The sequence below is a fragment of the Elgaria multicarinata genome, chromosome 18 (genome assembly GCF_023053635.1).
Source record: "Elgaria multicarinata webbii isolate HBS135686 ecotype San Diego chromosome 18, rElgMul1.1.pri, whole genome shotgun sequence".
Taxonomy (NCBI): Eukaryota; Metazoa; Chordata; class Lepidosauria; order Squamata; family Anguidae; genus Elgaria; species Elgaria multicarinata.
The window spans coordinates 10334285-10356130 of NC_086188.1; the positions used below are offsets into that span (position 1 = coordinate 10334285).

General features: G+C 44.1%; 1 protein-coding gene across 4 annotated transcripts in view; it reads right to left on the bottom strand.

Moving 5' to 3' along the window:
* Positions 1-21846, bottom strand: part of TANGO2 (transport and golgi organization 2 homolog) — an 80703-nt gene that overhangs the window by 3107 nt on the left and 55750 nt on the right. For all 4 annotated transcript variants that reach the window (XM_063144168.1, XM_063144166.1, XM_063144165.1 and 1 more), the window contains exons 6-7: positions 12792-12862; positions 3399-3552 (exon numbers count right to left, since the gene is read on the bottom strand). In XM_063144168.1, the coding sequence (XP_063000238.1) occupies positions 3399-3552; positions 12792-12862 (225 nt within the window). The remainder of the gene's footprint in view (positions 1-3398; positions 3553-12791; positions 12863-21846) is intronic.

The window sequence follows — 21846 nt, forward strand, 5'->3', positions numbered from 1 at the left end:
CATTCCAGCAGATGATGACATTGCTCCCACTGAGAAAAAAGTACCAGAGTTAACACTCCCTTGCCTTCCTGCATGACAACGGCACTGAAATTTACTAGGGCTGCCATTCAATCAAAGCAGGGGTGCAGAACTCCTTTTGGAGAAGCTCTCGGGGGCCGCATTCCAGTGGTAGGTGGGGCTAAAGGGAAAAGGGGCAGGGCCCAAAGTAGTTAAAATACCAGCACATTTTACTGTCAGAATTAAGCTTTAGGAGAGACATTTCAATCTTTTAGAATGGAGGAAAAACTGCACAACATTCAAGAAGCCATCAAACCATTTGTGGTAGGGAGAAAAGGGGTTGGGATCAGGCAGAGGGCGCCCGGCTTTCCGGAGACCCTCAGATGACTAGTTCTGGCTCGCAGTTCTGCACCCCTGAATGAAAGAAATCTTAAAATCGTATTAGTATTACTTCACTGGTTAACTAGGCATATTACTTGGATATGCATAAAACAAAAGCATGTATTTTGTTGGCTTTTAAAATAATTATATTTTATTTTGTCTTGGTTTTTAGATGAAGCATGCATGTGTCCTATTTGGGTATTATTATTATTATTATTATTTTGTTACATTTCTATATCGCCAAATAGGCGAAGCTCTCTGGGCAGTTCTCAAAAAAGGAAAACCACAAAAATACAGCTTAAAATATAATATAAAATATAATGGCTTAAAACTGCAACCAGAGTAAAAGCTAGCAGTGGTGCAGAGATTTAAAAAGCAACAGCAGATTTAAAACAGCAGAGCTCCAACTTAGAAGAGAGATTTCCTTCTGTGTGGGAGGTAAGAAGAAATGCCCTTTGTAAGGTAACATCTGCCATCCATGGACTTGTAAGTAGTTCTATTAAAAAAATAAACAGTTTAAAACAGAATCTTCTGCCTGACTAATTGGGAGCACTTTTTTTTTTTAAAGGGCTTCATATATCATATCAAATGCAAGCTTCTGTCTTCAATATCACCATTTTTTTGTGGGGGGATTTTGAGATTCTCTCTAATTACGGAAAACGCTACATTCTTTAAGTCAGTCCAAAGTGTATAGAATCAGAGAATCGTAGAGTTGGAAGGGGGCAATAAGGCCATTGAGTCCAACCCCCTGCTCAATGCAGGAATCCATATTACAACATCCCTGACAGATGGCTGTTCAGCTGCTTCTTGAATGTCCTTAGCATGGGAGAGCCCACAACCTCCCTAGGGAACTGGTTCTATTGCCATACTGCTCTAACAGTCAGGAAGTTTTTCCTGATGTCCAGCCGGAATCTGGCTTCCTGTAACTTCAGCCCTTTATTCCGTGTCCTGCACTCTGGGATGATCAAGAAGAGATCCTGGTCCTCCTTTGTGTGACAACCTTTGACGGACTTGAAGAACGCTATCATGTCTCCCCTCAGTCTTCTCTTCTCCAGGCTAAACCTGTCCAGTTCTTTCAGTCTCTCCTCTTAGGGCTTTTTTTCCAGACCCCTGATCATCCTCACTGCCCTCCTCTGAACCCCCTCTAGCTTATCTCTCCCTGACACCAGGATGATATTACCTATTCCCAATTATTTATTTGTAGGGGTAAATTTCAGCCTGCTTTTTGATCCTGTCGGATTCCCAAAACAAGAGGCAGCTGGACAACCATCTGTCAGGGATGCTTTAGGGTGGATTCCTGCATTGAGCAGGGGGTTGGACTAGATGGCCTTGTAGGCCCCTTCCAACTCTGCTATTCTATGATTCTATGATTCTATGAATACAATTAGATGTTGACAAACGTCCTGCATTTAATTTCCTTCTGACCTCATTGTTTACAGTTCTTCCTGACCTGCCCCCTATGTATTATATATAAATCTGAAACTCTCCATAATATTCCATGCATCTGATGAAGTGGGCTATAGTCCACAAAAGCTTATGCCAGAATAAATTTGTTAGTCTTTAATGTGTGTTGTTTTGCATGCCCATGTGTGCGTGCAGTGCTTACACCAGGCAAGACACTCTCAGTAGTCACCGCCGCACTGAGTGAGTCCACCTTCTTACCACCCTGAACACAGCAAAGTGGCAATAAAAACCAACGATAAAACCAGTAGCAACAACAAAGACAACAGACAGCAGTGATATCAAGAGAAGGCCAAGATGAAACAATATGTTTTCAACAGGGTGGATAAAAATCAATGATTTTTTTAAAAAAAAAAACTCAAAAATTGGATTTTTTAAATTTAAATTGGATTTTTTTTTAATAAAACGCTTTTTGAGGAAAAATCTATCTAAAGATAATTTTCTATTTAAGATACATTATAGTCCAAAGTTTATTCATCATGAATTAAGGATTAGTTTTTAATTATGTAGCATGAGGCTGTATATTCATGCAATGTTTAAATTTTTTGGTAAATGAATTCCATTCATCCATTCACAATGTCATGCTCTTCCAGAGGTTTCTGTAAGATTATTGGGCAATTTTTCTATCTAGAAGATGTTACCACAGATGCTTGGTTTTACAGTTCTCAAAACTGTGAATTTGTGTCTGCAGAGATCACAATCCCATTGTTCCTTTGCAAATCTATGTACACAGAATCAACCCCTTACCTCCTGTGCTAAGTGTCAAAAAATTCAATGAATACAGTGCACTTTGGGGAGGGGGGAAGTCACATGACTAAATCGAGTCTTTCTGAGTAGTGATTTAAATCGTGATTTAAATCATGATTTAAATCAAATTGATTTAAATCAAATCCACCCTGGTTTTGGAGGCCTTCCTAGAAGCCTGCATGGTGGACCTCCAACAGCAAAAGTGTCCAGCCACCATGGAGAAGGCCCTTTCGTGTGTGGTCAACCACCTCACTGCTTTCATGGATGGGCAAATGAGAAAGGCGTCTCTTTCTGATCTTAAGGTGTGGGCAGGCTGATATGACTGGAGGGGTTCCTTCAAGTAACTTGGTCCCAAACCGTTTAAGGCTTTAAAGGTCAAAACCAGCACTATGAATCGGGCTGAAGTGTGATGAAGTCTAGTTTCTAGGAGAAAACTTGCTTTGCGTACAAATTGTCCCACACAATCCTTGTCATCTCTAGGTGAAGGTGGGACAGACCCCTCTGAGACCCTGGAGAGCCAGTGTCAATCAAGGTATACATTACACAGCTAGATGGACCAATGGCCTCATTTAGTACAAGGCAGCTTCCTGTTCCTATCCTCTGATGCAAGCCACTGTGTACATTTTTGCTAAGAGGGAATTTAGTAACGTCCAAGAAACAGAAAGCATTAAAAGCACAAGGCACATGTCTTTGAAGAACCAACACTTTGTTTCCAACTACTTCTATTTAATAGACAAAGCACACGCTTGGAGAAGATTCAGATTTGTAGAAAACAACTGGACATTAAAGGAAGATGCAAAGTACAGCCTTACGGGTCTTGATTATTCATCACTTTAATGAGTTCTTGCACCAGATCTTCCTTCGCAAGGTCCTGGCTGACCTTGATGACATCTGTGAAGAGCTGTTTTCCATACTGAAGCTTCTTCCATGGAGTATCCAGCAAAGAATTGCTCAAGCCGTATATCCCTGGATGGGAAGGGGCCGGGGGAGAGGGGGGGAACGGTAGACAAAATTCTCTTTGAGCAAAAGAGTAAATACACCAGAACTTCACAATCTGCTGCAACTTCTGAGTCATGGTTACTATGCTCCTTAGGTGTGCCAGCTGCACCATTGAGGTGTAGGGGTGTGTGTGTGTGTGTGTACCCTAGGGGTGCAGGGATGGAGGATGTTGCATATTATCTATGATACTGTCCATTAAATGATGATCCAAGAGTTGGATTTTTTGTTGAAGTTGTGAAATGAATTCTCCATTTTGTGTATGTATTTCTTTATTTACAGTCAACAGACCAATATAAAACAAGAAGACACACCATTATATAAAACAATACAGAGTAGGGATAAAAAAGAAGGAGTGTTACAAAATCACTAAAGATACTAGATTGTTATTTGTTGGTTTCTGAAAAGGGAACAGAATTGGGTTATTGGGGCCTAGCATAGTGAAAAAGGGAGGGATATATAGATAATAAAATTGCTAATCTGTGGATTTAAACGCAATCAACATCCATAAGCGATCTGGTGCGGATGGCCAAATTCCTGAATTTGGCCACCTGCTCAGTGGTAGATTTACTGGAGCCCTGAAGTAGACTAATTAGGAGTGACTCAGGGGATCGTCAATGAATTCTCCAGATTTGTCCAGGTTTGCTTCTGTTATAAGATTAAAACAGACCTGTCATCCACAGAATACCTGCATTTTCTGTTATTGCTTAAAGCAGCAACATTACAGCATGCTATATGACAGCCTCAGAATTTAACTGGTTAGAATTGTAGCATTTAGATATTGATGCATTTGTTATTGTGGCTTTTTGTCGGTACTGGTAAATTAGTGATTTGTATTAATTAGCTGAAAGTGAGGGGTCTTGTGCCTGATTGGGAAAAGCTGAATGAGTTTTGCCAACGGAAGGATATGGTTATAACAAACACATGGTTTAAGCTTCCAGAAAGAAGACTGTATACATGAACATCACCCAGATATACAAAAGAAAACATTGTTAGGAATTACAACAGTTTGGTCCAAATGACCCTTGATCAAATCAGAGGAGGGCAATGAGGATGATCTGGGACCGGGAAACAAAGCCCTATGAGGCTGAGACTGAAAGAACTGGGCAGGTTGAGCCTGGAGAAGAGAAGACTGAGGGAAGACATGATAGCACTCTTCAAGTACTGGAAAGGTTGTCACACAGGGAAGTGCCAGGATCTCTTCTTGATCATCCCAGAGTGCAGGGCACGGAATAATGGGTTCAAGTTATAGGAAGCCAATTTTCAGCTCGACATCAGGAAACACTTCCTGACAGAGCATTACGACAATGGAACCAATGACCTAGGGAGGTCGTGGGCTGTCCCACCATAGAGGCCTTCAAGAGGCAGCTGGACATCCATCTGCTTTAAGGTGGATTCCTGAATTGATCAGGGGGTTGGACTCAATGGCCTTGTAGGCCCCTTCCAACTCTACGATTCTATGATTTCATGAGCAGTGTGGGCGAGGAATAGTCCCCCCCCCCATTTCGGGGCACTAAGATTGAAAATTTTATATGTGTAATCTCACCGTTGCCTCTCCTTTGGTAAAATGGAAGCCAATTACTAGAGGGCATTGTTGCATAGAACTACAACAGATTGTCGTTACTCTGCATATTAGAAAACTATGCCTAATGATTACTCTAATGAAACTTGCAAAAACACCCAACTGATTAATCTCAATAACTGACTAAATCATTCATCACACATCTCCCCCCCCCCCCTTTGCAGATTTCAACTAGAACTTTCCCAGGCAAAAAGGTTATTTTCTCACAGCTTCTGTTCAACATCACTTGATTTAGGCAGTGGCCTTAAGACCACTGGACAGCTGGACAACCATCTGTCAGGGATGCTTTAGGGTGGATTCCTGCATTGAGCAGGGGGTTGGACTAGATGGCCTTGTAGGCCCCTTCCAACTCTGCTATTCTATGATACTACTGCACAAAATAATCTGTTTGCGTTAGGAATCCAGGGTCATCTTCATTCATTATTATCCCAAACATCCATCCATAGACCTCCGTAGTTGGGCTTATTTTCGCCATTCAGTTAATTAAGAGACAATTAAAAAATATGTTTCCATCTGTGCATATATATTAAGCAGGGTCAAGACAAGGGTAAGTTTGTAAACTGCTCCACAGGCATCTGCCAAGTGGACAGTATATAAATTTATGAATAAATAAATGAATAAAACAGAAGGAAAGAAAGAAAAAGAAGAAGCCACCTTCGTATTCTTCATGCTGGATTCGTTCACTGCATGACTCCCCAACTGAAATTCTGCTTACTGGGGTCTTAAACATTGCTATAGATCAACCTTCCCTAGCACTTTGCCCATCAGAGGTTTTGGGCTACAAGTACCATCAATCCTGACCATTGGTCATGCTGGCTGGGGCTGATGGGGACTGTAGTCCCAAACATCTGTATATCACCAAGCTGGAGAAGGCTGCTACAGATGAGATTCCTAAATCAAGATAACTGTTGCTCCAAAATTTCCTAGCCCGGCTAGAAACCAGTTCAGCGATTAGGAAAAGAAGCATCCTGTGCATGACTCCTACAAAGCAAAAGGAAATGTCTAAACTGGCTCCAAGAGCTGATTCGTGTGACATTTCCCCTCATTCAGTAGTCTAATTAAAATGCATTTGCATACCCCATCATGTGTGGAAGTCAAACACACACATCAGTTTTGCTGCATATATAACTTTGGGAAGCAGATCGATGGCCTTCTAGGACCCTTCCAACTCTACTGTTCTATGATTCTATGAAAAGCCAGAGACGTATGTGATCTACACATGATCCTGTACATTCCCCCACCACCACATCCTTGTGCATCCCTGTAGGTAAAGAGTAATGTGTGAAGCAGATTGCCAAGCAGAGCTCACTGCTATCTTTGGGTAAGGGCTGGGGTGGGGCAAGAACATAAGGAACAGGCCAAGGGTCCATCTAGTCCAACATCCTATTTCACATTGATGCCAGCCAGTGTCCTGGCTTGGGTTGAGCTCTGGGGGTAAATCAGATGCTTGAGTAGGCTCTTGTAGAAGGAAGCTATGACTGGCAAGGCAAGGGTCATGTTTACCCAGCTTGATTACTGATTGAACAAGCAAGGCAGGGACTATTAGCACCTTGGATAGCACCATGCAGAAGCTGCCAGGCTTGGTGGCTCCTCATATCATGGAAGGAGCTGTCCTTCCATCAAGGGACTAGCAGCAAGTGAGGGCTTCAGTCAGCTAGGTCCCACAGTCCACCTCCCACTGGGGACTAATTGCAAGTTTAAAAGGCCCATGCTAATTTCTGCAGTCTTAAGCTCCTAGGCAGCTGAGGGACCTGAGCGGCTTTGGAAGAGCCATTCTTGGAAGTTGAGGTTGGCGGAAGGGCCAAGTCCTTGAGTCTGAGGGGGTTCCCAAGGGTCCATTCTGGGGTGGAGCGACCAGTATCTCATTGGCCTCAGAGTTCTGAAGCATGGCAGCCAGATGCTTTTGGGAAACCCACCAGTAGGGCATGAAGCCAGTAGTCACCTCTTTGCTCTTGCTCACTCCCCCTCCGCCATTGGAATTCAGATTTCTATTTATTACATTTATATCCCACCATTTCCCCTCCAAGGAACCCAAGGTGGCGTACGTAATCCTCCTCCTCCTCTCCATTTTATCCTCACAACAGCAACCCTGTGAGGTAGGTTGGGCTGAGAGTCTGTGACTGGCCCAAAGTCACCCACTAAGTCATGGCCAAGTCACTTAGTGGGTGACTACAACCCGGATCTCACTGCTCCCAGTCCAACACTCTAACCGCTACACCGCACTGGCTCAGTTGCCTACTGTTTCTGAACGCGTAGGCTGTATTTAGCTTAACAGCTGTTGGGAAGATATATCTGCTATGTAGATTAAAGGCAAAAGAGAAGGACCCAAAGAGCCACTGGCTTCCTTGAAGGTTCCTGGGGCCGGGCCTATCATGAAACAGAAGTCTTTCCCCCAAATGATTGCCTCGCTGACCGTCTCTGTACTGCAGTGGTTGGCAGGAAGGAGAACACTGATTCATTCCTGGACAAAAGACAAATGCTTTGAAGAAGGAGCTCTATGCTTCTCTGTGACACTTGGATACATTCAGACAACCGCTGACCATGTGGTAACTTATCACAATAAGTTACCATGTGGTAACTTATCACAATGTGGTAACTTATCACAATCCATTTCTCCACAAGCTGTTCTTCTGTGTCATCCTGCCACGTGAGCGACGTGGCGCCAAGTCACACCCTCGCTCTCAACCTAGCCTGCCTCACGGGACTGACATGGGGCTGTCAGAGGGGGGAGCCATCCTTTTGGCACCAGAAGAACATGCCTGGAAGAGCAGAATAAGTAAATATTTTCTTTATTTATTTCATTTAAAACTTTTCTAGACCGCCTTTCAGGGCAGAATAAATAAACTACAACTAAAAAACTAAAGCTAAAATTTTAACAAAAACCAAACTCTTCTAATAAGCCTTGTTCTTTTAAGAGTACCAACGTTTGTGGCTGAGGGAGAGGGCCTGTAAGCTTCCAGATGTTGCTGGACCACAACATCCATAATCCTTGGCCATGCTGGTGAGGCTGATGGGAAATGATGTTCCTATGTCCTGGGCTACAGCAACGTTAACACTGAGGAAAACACAGGATCGCGTACGGTGCTGTTCTTCCTCCCATCTATATTTATGGCATTTCTGAACACCCTGCTTGTAAATTAAAGGAAACCATTCCTTAGTAATTCAGGACATTCTGGCCTTTCCCTGAGGGCTGGACTGAGGCGTATGTGGTTGGGTGGTGGTGTCTCATGCTCTGGAGCTCCATGTCTAAGAACGTAAGTGGAGCCCTGCTAGATCACACCAAGGGTTCATCTATTCCAGCGCACAGTGGTCACACAGTGGTCAACCAGCTGCCCACGGGAAACCCAGAAGCAAGACATGAGGGCAGCAGCACCCTCCTGCCCATGCTCCCCAGCAATTGGTGTACATAGGCATACTGCCTCTGATACTGGAGGTAGCACACAGCCATCAGGACTAGTTGCCCTTGATAGCCTTCTCCTCCAGGAATTTCTCCAACCCCCTTTTAAAGTCATCCAAATTGGACATCACCACATCTTCTGGTAGCAAATCCCATAGTTTTAACTATGCAATGCGTGAAGAAGTACTTCTAACCCCCAATCTGGTCTTCAGCATCAAGTGTGTATTCATTGTCTCTGGAGAGGCCACCAGTGAGGGAGGAAGCAGCAGCCAGGCACCTCTCCACCGTGCCTGGGTCCAGCTCCAGCTGAGAGCCCCCTCCCTCCTGCTACCAACTGTCTCTGCAGAGGCCACCAGTGAGGGAGGAAGCAGCAGCCAGGCACCTCTCCACCGTGCCTGGGTCCAGCTCCAGCTGAGAGCCCCCTCCCTCCTGCTACCAACTGTCTCTGGAGAGGCCACCAGTGAGGGAGGAAGCAGCAGCCAGGCACCTCTCCATCGTGCCTGGGTCCAGCTCCAGCTGAGAGCCCCCTCCCTCCTGCTACCAACTGTCTCTGCAGAGGCCACCAGTGAGGGAGGAAGCAGCAGCCAGGCACCTCTCCATCGTGCCTGGGTCCAGCTCCAGCTGAGATCCCCCTCCCTCCTGCTACCAACTGTCTCTGTAGAGGCCACCAGTGAGGGAGGAAGCAGCAGCCAGGCACCTCTCCATCATGCCTGGGTCCAGCTCCAGCTGAGAGCCCCCTCCCTCCTGCTGCCAACTGTCAACTAACTGCTGAACTTTACAACTAAGATTGTAGTGCCTGAATTTGCTTTCCTTTTCCCCCTCCTCCTCCTCCTCCCTCCCAAACCCCTTTCCTTTTGTGTCGTGTCATTTAGATTGTAAGCCTGTGGGCAGGGACTGTCAAGAAATACTTTTGTAAGCAGCCGTGAGAGCCTTTTTTGGCTGAATGGCGGCATAAAAATGCTTAAATAAATAAATATACAGGTGCACGCATACCTGCAAAGCAATCACCACTCCTGTCCATCTCATCCTGCCTGGACCCAGCAATGTGTTTGCAGCACACATAGCACTGAGCTCCTAACATGGGCCAGCCTGCCAATAAAAATGTTGCCCGCTGGTCTCCGACTATGCAATAGGGGAAGTACCACCATAGTTCAAAGTTAGAGGGACTTTCTAAGAGGAGCCCAGTGCAAACAGCAGCATGAGCACACTCCTGGTCCTAGGTAGCTGCCAGATAATTAGGTCACTTGCAAGGGGAGCAAATACTTCATATCCTGTTCTATAACTTAGCGAGCATAATGGTTTAAGCGAGACCTGATCTCGGGCCCATTCTTTAGACCAAAGAACATGAACGCTAAAAAGGGTACGTAAATGGCTTAATCAATTGCACTTTATCCCCTTCAAACGCATAAAGGCGTATCTCTGAAATAGGCTCCTTAATGGCGCACAGCATCACACTGGCTGACAGCAGAGAGATCTCTCTAGTAGCGCCCTACATTTCCTGGCCATAATCCAGAAGAATAAGCGCTAACTGTGTAATATAACGATCTGTCCAACATCAGCTCTCCCCCCTGTGGAGCCCACATTTCACAGAGAATGAACTCTTTGTCGAAGTGGAGAGAACGGGGATGTCGCGGCCGGATCCTCTGGGTACCTGATGCTTGCAGTACAGTTTTGCATCGCGGTGTGAGGCAGTGACCACTCACCTTTCTAATGTTAGAATTCAGGCAGGCAGAAAGGAAGCCAGAATGGTTACAACTCTCAATTCCTTCCCCCCCCTTTTAATAGGTGATATAATCCTGCTCTGTATTCTCGAAAGGCAGTGATGAATGAGAAAGAACAGGCAGCGTTGGGATCCGGTTGCTATTCCTGGATTTATTTATTCTTTGGAGCACGTGAAGCTGCCTTACATCAAATGAGACCACTGGTCCATCTAGACCAGTATTGTCTAATCCAGCATCTCCTAAAATGATGCAGGGGACTACAACCCCCCATAATCCCTGACCATTGAATGTGCTCGCTGGGGATGATGGGAGTTGTTGTCACCCAGCTTGGGGAATACTGGTCTAATATTATAGAGCTGGAAAAAGTGCAGAAAAGAGCAACTAAAATGATCAAGGGGGCTGGAGCATCTCCCTTTCGAGGGAAGGTTCCATCAACTGGGATTGTTTAGCTTGGAAAAAAGGAGGCTAAGGGGAGACATGATGGAGGTGTACAAAATGATGCATGGAGTGGAGAAGGTGGATCAGGAGACATTTTTCTTGCTCTCTCATAGTACTAGAATCCAGTGGGGTCATCCCATGAAGCTGATTGGTGGGAGATTCAGGACAGATAAAAGGAAGTACTTCTTCACACAGCACAGAGTTAAATTATGGAACTCACTACCACAAGATGTAGCGATGGCCACCAATCTGGATGGCTTTAAAAGGGGGTTGGATAAATTCCTGGAGGTGAAGGCTATCAATGGCTACTAGCCCTGATGGTTGTGTGCTATCTCCAGTATTCGAGGCAATAAGCCTGTGTGCACCAGTTGCTGGGGAACATGGGCGGGAGAGTGCTGTTGCACCATGTCCTGCTTATGCATCCCTGGCCTATGGCTGGTTGGCCACTGTGTGAACAGAGTGCTGGAGTAGATGGACCCTTGATCTGATCCAGCAGGGCTCTTCTGATGTTCTGATGTTCTTAATCCAACTGGAAGTGGTCTTCCAAGGTCTCAGGGAGATGTTGTGCTATCCGAGATTCCTCTAGCTGGAGGGGCCAAGGGCTGAAACTGGGACCTTGTGCACCCAGAGTGTGAGCTTGACCTCTGAACTGTAGCCCCTCTGCAAGGCTTCCCCAGTCAGTAGCTGTGTTGGTTTCATCGGAAAACTCATTCCATAGACTAGCTGGGAGGGACTAGCTTGGGATCAACCACACAGCAGCTGCTGATCAAATAAGGACACAGGAATATACAAAGAGCCCTGCTGGATTAGACCAAGGCACAGCTGTTCACTCAGCTGCCCACAGGAAACCCTCAAGCAAGGCGCAAGTGCACTCTGTTCACACAGTGGCTAACCAGTTGTCCACCAAGAATCCCAAAGGAGGACAGGGTACAGCAGCACGCCTCCACCCATGTTCCCCAGCAACTGGTGTATATAGGTTTACTGCCTCTGGCACTGGAAGTAGCATATGGGCTAGTAGCCCAGGATAGCCTTCTTCTCCAGGTTGTAGTGGATTCCATCTTGTGATCGTCAATTCCTTAGTTTAACTCTGCGCTGTGTGAAGAAGTCCTTCCTTTTATCTGTCCTGCATTTCCCAGCTTCATGGGGTTTATTTATTTATTATTTATTTATTACATTTCTATACCGCCCAATAGCCGGAGCTCTCTGGGCGGTTCACAAAAATTAGAAACATTCAAAGTATAAAACAACAGTATAAAACCATACTATAAAAGCTCAACCAGATAAAAACAGCAGCAGTGCAAAATTACAATTTTAAAACACCAAGTTAGAATTTATTGATAGACTGTTAAAATGCTGGGAGAATAAAAAGTTCTTCACTTGGCGTCTAAAAGCAACGGGATGATCCCATTGGGTTGTGGTATTATGGGAGAGGGAGAAAAAATGTCTCTATGTATATGTCTTGGCATGACCTGATCTTCCCCATGGCTGGTCCCAGGCTGCTGTTGGCTAAAGGAATTATAAGGACACAGGTGGGGGCATGTAACAAAATATTGAAGTGTAGTGTGCTCCTTGTTCAGGATTCCAGTCCCTGGTTTTCCAACCCCACGAGAGAGTAGCTTTCTGTGACAATTGAGAACGCTCAATCTTCACTGGGCTGTTCAGGGATTCATCCCAACCCCACGTCTTAGGTGTTTTCTGCCCTAAAGATTTGTTTTTTGGGTACATCTGCAAACGTCAGAGTCCCTCCTAGGCTCCTGATACCTCCCTCTTGTGCATGGGTGGTGCCATTTTGGCTACAGAAGGACTGGTACTCATGGCCTGTGCATCAGAAATAGAAGGAATGATGGTACCTTCAAGCTACATCCTTACAAATTTCAGTCAAGTGCCCTAAACATATATCCAATGCACCTCCAAGCTGAACACAGCATTGCACGAAATTCATCTTACAATATTCATTGGCTCTGTCTCATGGGATTTCCCTTTTCAAAGCAAAGCCCCCCATCTCCCCCCACCCCAAGACATCATTGCTTCAAATAAACCAAAATACCCACAGTTTTCTGATATAACCCACCGGGATTTAGGAAGACAGGTTCTGGGTCTCCTTTGTTTCCGTAATAGTAAATTACATCTCCCTTGGTGGTGCTAAAAGATAAAAATAGAAAAGAGTTCTCCTTGCAAAATGGCAACTCATATCTTTGATTAAGTTCTAATTTCATGCAACCCTCAACACAGCAAGACATTTTTTTCCTCAGTTCAGAGATCAGCCAATTACTTATCTTCTTTCACTTAAAACAAAAAATATCAGATGAAATATTTGCGCTGGAGCTGCTATTTAAAAGGCTTGGTGTTTTTTTTTTTTAAAAAAGGGGGAAATAACAAAAAGCTGTAGCTCAGAAAAGTAATATTGCAAGATTAATATGAGTTAGGAAAGAAGAAGGGGGAAATAAACCCTAGACTGTTTTGTAAGTTGCTAGCTAGGGCAGGATCCAAAGAGACCCCTCTGCTTGCAAAAGGCCCTTCCGTTCACATGGGGCGGGGTGTGTGTGTGTGTGTGTGGAGGTAGCAGTGCCGATTTCCACTGATTCTCGCCTCCAGTGGCAGTCCCCCCCCCATTTAAGAGGACCCCCTGGCACTTAGGTGCAGCTTTTCAGGGTGCGCAAGGAAGCCCTACTGCTTGGCAACCTTGCTTGCGTTCCTCTGGCTTCACGCCTATGGGCAGCGTCCAACAGCGTCCTTTGACAAACTCAGTAAGTGCAAGCGGAGCTCCACTGAGTCTTTCCATTGCACAAGGGCTGGCGCATTACTCCTGCACAGCTGCGGTTGCGCAAACAGAACTTTAGTTGCTTCCTCCCCTCGCGCATAGCGCAGAAGTTCGGTTCCACTAGCGCAACACGGTGACACAATTAGACACTGCCCCTCGAGCAGGGTATATTTTAGTGTATATTTAGGGCAGCGTGTACTTTAAAGAAGAAGAAAAAATGTGACTTGCCCAATGAGCATTTGGAGAGTTCCACCTCCCCAACCTCCCCCACCGGCCACACACAAATGGATTCAGTTCTGAAATGTCGGGTGTGAAACAGAATGGAAGCCAACTCAGAGCTATCCCTCGCACCAACCAGACCCTTATCTGTGCTACAGAATCAACATCCCACTTTAATTTCTTCTTTAACTCTTCCATATATGTTTGTTTCAATAAACAAGCCCGCGATACATTCATATCTAGCTATGCCACACTCCCCCTATCTCGTCTTAAGTTATTTTCTGTAAACGTCGCTGCTGCTTTTATCCTCCAGGGATATCACGAACCATACACAAAGCTGATTATGTAAAGACAAACACACACACACACCTCTCAAATGCCAAAAAATATGAATCAAAGCGTGAAATATAACGAAGGCCCCAGAGTACCATACACAACTTCGACATACACCTAAGCATTTAAGACAAAAACGAGGCAAGCCCAATTTTACTGCACACTATACAGAAATACAACTGTACGGGCACAATCTCATAGTGAAAAAATACACGACTTGTCACTTACCAAGGAATAAAAGGTTAATCCGTGAAGTAGGTGATATGGACAATAAAGAGAATATCCATCTCAGGCCCATGACCCAATTCTGTCCTCTGGTTTCTCCCGATGGCCATGTCCCATCCCCTGGCTCCACCCCATTTCATAGAATCATAGAATAGTAGAGTTGGAAGGGGCCTATAAAGTCATCAAGTCCAACCCCCTGCTCAATACAGGAATCCACCCTAAAGCATACCTGACAGATGGTTGTCCAGCTGCCTCTTGAAGGCCTCTAGTGTGGGAGAGCCCACAACCTCCCTAGGGAACTGGTTCCATTGTCACACTGCTCTAACGATCAGGAAGTTTTTCCTGATGCCCAGCCGGAATTTGACTTCCTGTAACTTGAGCCCGTTATTACGAGTCCTGCACTCTGGGAGGATCGAGAAGAGATCCTGGCCCTCCTCTGTGTGACAACCTTTTAAGTATTTGAAGAGTGCTATCTCCCCTCAATCTTCTCTTCTCCAGGCTAAACATGCCCAGTTCTTTCAGTCTCTCTTCATAGGGCTTTGTTTCCAGACCCCCTGATCATCCTGGTTGCCCTCCTCTGAACATGCTCCAGCTTGTCTGCATCCTTCTTGAATTGTGGAGCCTAGAACTGGACGCAATACTCTAGATGAGGTCTAACCACGGCCTAATAGAGAGGAACCACTGATTGGTAGTTTCCTGGATTTGTGCAGTCTCTCCCCCACCCCCATTCTAAAGGGTTGAAATGTATCAGAAGGGATATATTATCATGATCCAGCACCACAGTTTGTATAAGTGGCAGTGTGCAACAGGATGAGCAGGGGTAAGAGGGAAATGGGCTGGGTGGTGGGCAGACAGAGGAAAGATAAAATTCCATTAGAAACAGCTCTTCTTTTATGACCCAGAAATGGGTGCTGCAGAAAAGAGCTGTGCATTTAAAGGATCTCACATCCTTCTGGGGGCACATCAAGCATTGGTGTGCAGAGTAGTGTGCCCATGTGAAAAGGAGGACAGGGTTCCTGTACCTTTAACAGTTGTATTGAAAAGGGAATCTCAGCTGGTGTCATTTGTATGCATGCAGGACCTGGCGAAATTCCCTCTTCATCACAACACTTAAAGCCGCAGGAGCCCTGCCCTCTTAACCAGATACAAAAGAGGACAGGGCTCCTATAGCTTTAACTGTTGTGATGAAGAGGGAATTTCGCCAGGTCCTGCATGCATACAAATGACACCTGCTGAAATTCCCTTTTCTATACAATTGTTAAAGATACTGAAGCCCGGTCCTCCTTTTTATATGGTCACCCTAGCTGCAGAGTCAGAGCTGAGTAACCTCGAAATATTCTTAACAAAAAGACTAATTAGCTGGCAGCTCTAGGACAGAAGGGCCAACACATGTCGATCAACAGTGGTGTGGGGGATATTTTGATGTAATCGCTCCCACAATGCTCCAGGTACCATCTAAAGGAAGCATAGCGTATCAACGTGCCCAATAATGTTGTTACTTCCTGTGTGGTGCAGAGTGGTAAAGCAGCAGTTTCTGCAGCTGTAACTCTCTCCACGGCCTGAGTTCGATCCCAGAGGAAGCTGGTTTCAGGCAGCCGGCTCGGGTCGACTCAGCCTTCCATCCTCCCGAGGTCGGTAAAATGAGTACCCAGTTAGCTGGGGGAAAGGTAATCACGACCGGAGAAGGCAACGGCAAACCATCCCGCTATAAGGTCTGCCAAGGAAACGTCAGCGAAAGCTGGCATCCCTCCAAGAGTCAGTAATGACTCAGTGCATGCACGAGAGGTTCCTTTCCTTTCCTCCTGTGCCATCACGCCAGGGATAGGTGGAGCTACAAATTTCAACCATTATCAGGGACAGCTTGGAAGCAGCTACGCCTTTGCCGGTTGAGATATAAACTGGCTCAAAGCAAGGCATGGTTTCGAAACAGAAGCGAGTCCAAACGTATTTATGGCATCGAGTTCCCTTTCCAGATAGGGAGCTTTTAAAATAAGCTAGCAGATGCTGTTAGTAGCATGTCAAACTCAAGTGGAGAGGGAAGGAAATTGGACAAGGCATCAGTTTTCTGGACGAGCCTTCCTTTTGAAGAGGCAAGGGGGGAAAAAATTGCAAAGCTACCGTTAGATGGCTCACTTTCAACATCTTTCAATCCTTCCTGCCATCAGAGAAAGGCAATTCCTCAGACAGCTCTCAGTTTGTTGGGCTGGATGTCAGGATGAGATCATATCAGGCAGTTTTTCACTCAGACGATTCACTTATTATTTACAATTCAATACTAAAAAAAAAAAAAAAAAAAGCATTTCTCCAGCCACTGAGAAATGAAATGCATTTGTAGTCGAGAATTGTAATTATATGCAAGCTTTCAAAGTGAAGCAGAGGTATCTCCCCCACTGCCTTTGCTCCTTGGGTTGGATGAAAAAAAATAATAACTTGCAGCAGAAAGATTTTAAGAAAAAATATTATGAAGGTTTTACACAGTACGTGAGTAACCATTTCCCAGCGTTTCATTTTGTCAGAGAATGGGCTGAAGCAAACGAAATCTTGTAAAATCTGGTGAACCGCCCAGAGAGCTTCGGCTATTGGGCGGTATAGAAATGTAATAAATAAATAAATAATAAATAAATAAAATCTCATTAAAGCCAAATGCAAAGTGCTGGGAGTTTAAGCCACTGGCGCATAAACGTGAAGCCTAACAAGAAAAAAAGAAGTTCTTTATTCAGGTATTTATAGCCTATTCTATACACAGCATCTGTAACACAGACTAGGATGTATATTTTCTGTTTCTAAAATGGACAAAGCTCTCTTTGCAAGAAAAACCAGACAAAACCACAATCTCTTCCTTTGTCAAGTTTTGTAGGGCAGAAACAACAGGGGGAGAAAGAGAGAGAGAGAGGAAAAAAAACACAGCTGAATTTTCTTGATCCTTGTGTTTTTCTTTTCTTTTGTACTTGTAGCGCATACTTTATACTTATGGTACAAGCTTGTTTCTATTAGTTAAAATACTTCCTGGAAACACAATTAGTTTTGTTAATAGCACTGCACTTGCTTCGACACGTGCCATTCTGGACGCTCTTCCCTCTCAGCTCTTTCAAACAGTGCGTTTCGGCTTTGCTTTTCAAAACTTAAGCTACCAGTTCAAATCCAGCTTGTGTCTCCAAGGGCTGTTTGGTTTGCCACTCGTATCCACCGGGCAGTTGAGTACCGTATTTCTTCGATTCTAAGATGCCATCGATTGTAAGACGCACACTAATGTCAGCACCACCAACAGAAAAAAAAAACTTTGATTCTAAGAAATAATAAACGCACCCGCGATTCTAAGAAGCAGCCCGGTTTTAGAGATGTTTATATGGGGAAAAAAGTGCGTCTTAGAATCAAAGAAATACGGTATCCAGTTCTTCAATGCCCTACTTTCTCTGGCAATCACAGCAAAGCCCCGTAGCAGCATGGGACCAACTCCCATCACGCCCCGGCCAGATAGGTTGGATTTCAACTCCAATATGTTGCACTTCGCATGTGGGTTGGACTACAGATGTGTTGGACTTCATCTCCCGTCATCCCCCAGCCAGCATGGCCAATGACGGGAGTTGAAGTCCAACACAACTGGAGGACCTGAGTTAGGGGAAGGCTGTACTACAGAGCGCATCTTTCAGCACTCATTTGAGGAAGGCCTGCTTTCATCCTTGCCATAAATATCTGCATTATTTATAGCACTTATTCCCTAACCTGGCAAATGGCTAGGCACAAAACATCCTTCATATTATTACTCTGATTTTATTATCATCCATTCTTCCAGACTTCATCACAGAGCAGGCTTTAAATTCTACTTCTCTTTTTTTTTTAAAGACAAATAATCCACCTGAAGAATGAAACAAAGATTAATGGAATTCTTTGCCTTTTCAGGCTGGGTGCTGCCTCACACTGCAGTTTTACCAACATTTAATGATAGCTATACTACTGTAGGGTTCAAAGCTCTGTGTAGGTTTAGCTAAAGCAGGAACATTTCACAGAATAATTACTCATGCCCCCAACTGTCTACTGTCTATACTGCTAGACAGAAAACATATTTCTTCTCTATTAGGCTACAGTGACCTTCCTTACCCGCTTTTCTAGATCAGAGGCAAGCTAAATTAAATTTGCATGTGCGCACACACGTCTTTAAAGTATCAGGCATAAGGACCCTGATCCAGATTGGGAAAACTTTAGGGGTGCTGTGGTGGATGCAGCACAGCCTTTTCCCTTGTGCCATAGACCTGACAAAAAATCTTCCAGGGGCAAATAGACTACGGAGCCATAAAACGGTCAAATCTAGCTTGCAAACTAGCTAGATTTTTATCTTTCCAGTGCTCTGTAGCACTCTGGATGCCATCCAAGGTGCTGGTTTTGACCTATGAAGCCTTACACGGCTTGGGACCACAATACCTGACGGAATGCCTCTCCTGACGTGAATATACCCGGTCACTACGTTCAACATCTAAGGTCCTCCTCCGGGTGTCTACTCCGAGAGGGGCTCAGAGTGTGGCAACGAGGGATAGGGCCTTTTCGGTGGTGGCCCCCAGACTATGGAATGATCTCCCTGACGAGGCTCGCCTGGCACCAACGCTGCTATCTTTCCGGCACCAGGTTAAGACTTTCCTCTTTGCCCAGGCATATGGCGGCACATCTTAATCACCCACATGTTTAGTTTTTAATCGGTTTTTAATGCTTTATGTGTGTATGTTCTGTGTTTTAGAGTTTTAAATTTTGTATACTTGTTTTTATCTCAATTTTAGAATTTCTGTAAACCGCCCAGAGAGCCCTGGCTATGGGAGTGGTATATAAGTGTAATAAATAAATAAATAAATAATTTTTTGTCACCTGCCAGGGAAAACCCAACAGGTCTTTCTGCTTGCCATTGGCAGAAGGGCTGTGAACACCTCTTTGCTCTGAAAGGCCTTTTATGAGCTGACGTTTATATGAATGAATGAATGAATAAGTTTATTACAGTATAACAACCACCACTCCAATCAAACACCATACAATTTAACACATTACATTACATTACAGATGTAGAACGTGCATATATTATTACTGTCTCGCCTCTACGGCATGAGATGGCTGCAGCACAAAATCTGGCCATTTTCACAGTAACTTGGGCATTCATGCCTGACAAAAGGTAATCTGACATTTATATATTGTACTGATGTGTTCTCTAATGTATCTTTTCATTGTTCTTAATTATTTATTTTTAGACAGTGCATAAACACGCTGCAGGAGGCATCATCTTAGAAGAGGCATGAAAGGTGGAAAACCTCTTCTAAGATGGCATCTGTCACCTGTTGCTTTTGGAAGTAATTGAACTATATATATATATATATATATATATATATATATATATATATATTTGCTCAACCAATCAAAAGGTTTTTAATCCATTAATCTAACAAATGAATGTACTACACATTGCAGCCCTAATAGTAAACATGATTACCAACGTCACACATGGAGGAAGCCGTTATCATCCAAAGCATAAGTCATTTTAAGTAAAAGGGAACAGTTGTGGCAAACAAACCAATATCCGCCATCAGAAATGAAGAATTTCTCATCTTTTGAAACTGCTTTGTAGCCTTCATAATGCAAGACAAATCTACACTTCTGATTTATCGCTTTATTTTTTGGAGGGAGCACCTTTAAATTTAATGCATCTCCTCCCCCTCTCCCTGCAAAAAACCACAAGCAGATTTTATTATGCATCACCCATAAGTCATGTTGTAATGCTGCCTTCTAGATATTTATTTCCTGCAAAGAAAGACATTCTAGCAATTCCTTACAAACCAGCAACAGCCACACATGGGTAAAAAGTTGAAGGGTTTTGCACTCGCCCCCAAGGGAAGTGAATCAGAAGTTTTGCTCGATACGAAGTCATCAAGTCTACTATTCCACTACTCCTTAGAACAGTGGTGTTGTAGTTCCTAGGCAGTATATATTCTACTTTGTAGAATAAAATGAGAAAATCTTTTAATAAAGATCATGGGTAGAATCATGCGTAGAATTGTGCATATTTTGAAGCAGCTTAGCAAGTATCAAGGGCCGCTATGAGCTTCCTCCAATGGCCACATTCACACATAACAATAAGCTGAGAATCCTGGCTTATTAAACAGTGTGCTCAATGTGCATACAAGCAGTGTGCAGCTGGTACGCTCCTCCCTTTACATGAGTGGATAAACACAACAGGCAGGGATACCTTAGTGTGAGGTCTGAACCTTATGGTTCATGGCCCAAACAAACCAGGATTTGAAAGCCAACTAACCTTAGTTTAAAGCTAGCTTATGATCCTAGCCAATGTTTTACATGTCCACCATGGTGAACAACAGTTAAGTGAACTGTATGCTATGGCTAGCTATGTAACTTCTAATATTTCACAGAGAAAAAACAAAAAAACCAGTCACACTTCTAACACCCCAGTTCTTATACCAAGGACCACTGCCTGAGGGTTGTATCCAATGTCAGTCTAACTTACGTCCCATTGATTTCAATGAGTCTACTAAGTAGGACTAACATTAGATACCACCTTGAATCTTACCTGCTCTTACTCATTGCTTAAGCCTCATCCCTGCCCTCTGTGTCTATATTAATTTAAACTGCAATTGCTCTGTTTCTACCAATGTGAAAACAAACAGGATGTTCGTTCTTTCAGTTATACATAATAGGAAACACAACTGCCCGACAATGGGTTATCAAACCATTCAAAAGATACCCCAGCTGCTGCAGTGTATGATCTGACAGGATGCATGGTGCCTTATGGTTCAGATACTAGAGATAATGCACTCACCTTATACTGCATCATTTAGGGTGCAATCCTACGCACGTTTAGACAGAAAAGAAATGCCGGCTGGGGAATGCGAGGAGTTGAAGGACTTTTCACTGACTAAACATGCATAGGATTGCGGCTTTCATTTCTAGAGAGCTTGGTTAAAGGAGCTGAACTTGAAACGTGACAACTTTCATAAGTGGTATCAAAATACTGTAAATAAATAAATAAATAAATAAATTAGCATGTGTTAAAGCAAAAACTGGGACAGTGATGATCAGGGGCAGGTACTGATAAAATAAAGATAGTCAGAACTTATGCATCCATAAGCCTACACATTCAAGTATACAGAATTCAGGATTTTGCCTTAGTGGAAGATTTAACCCCTTCCCTTTCTTAGCTGTAAAATGACACCAGCCCTCTATCCTTTTGATGGCCTAGATCAGCCTTCCCCAACCTGGTGCACTCCAGAAGGGTTGGACTACAATTCCCATTATTCCCAGCCAGCGGCCAAAATCACGGCACTAGGAAGACTCTTTGGGAAACGTTCCAACTTAAATGTGTGGTCCACATCCTAGAAAGAATGTACATCCTTAGAGACGTGTGTGAGCAGAAAGAAGTCGAATCTGTGGATAAAATCTTGCAATGGAACAAGGGCTACCTTGGAGTTGATTCAGATGGAATGGCAAAACAGGTTTGCTCAAGCTGTGGTTTGCAAACCAGTTTCAAACCATCGTTTTAAAACCTGATCCTCCCCACCCACGGCCAGATCATAAACCATGGTTTGTCAATTTGGATACA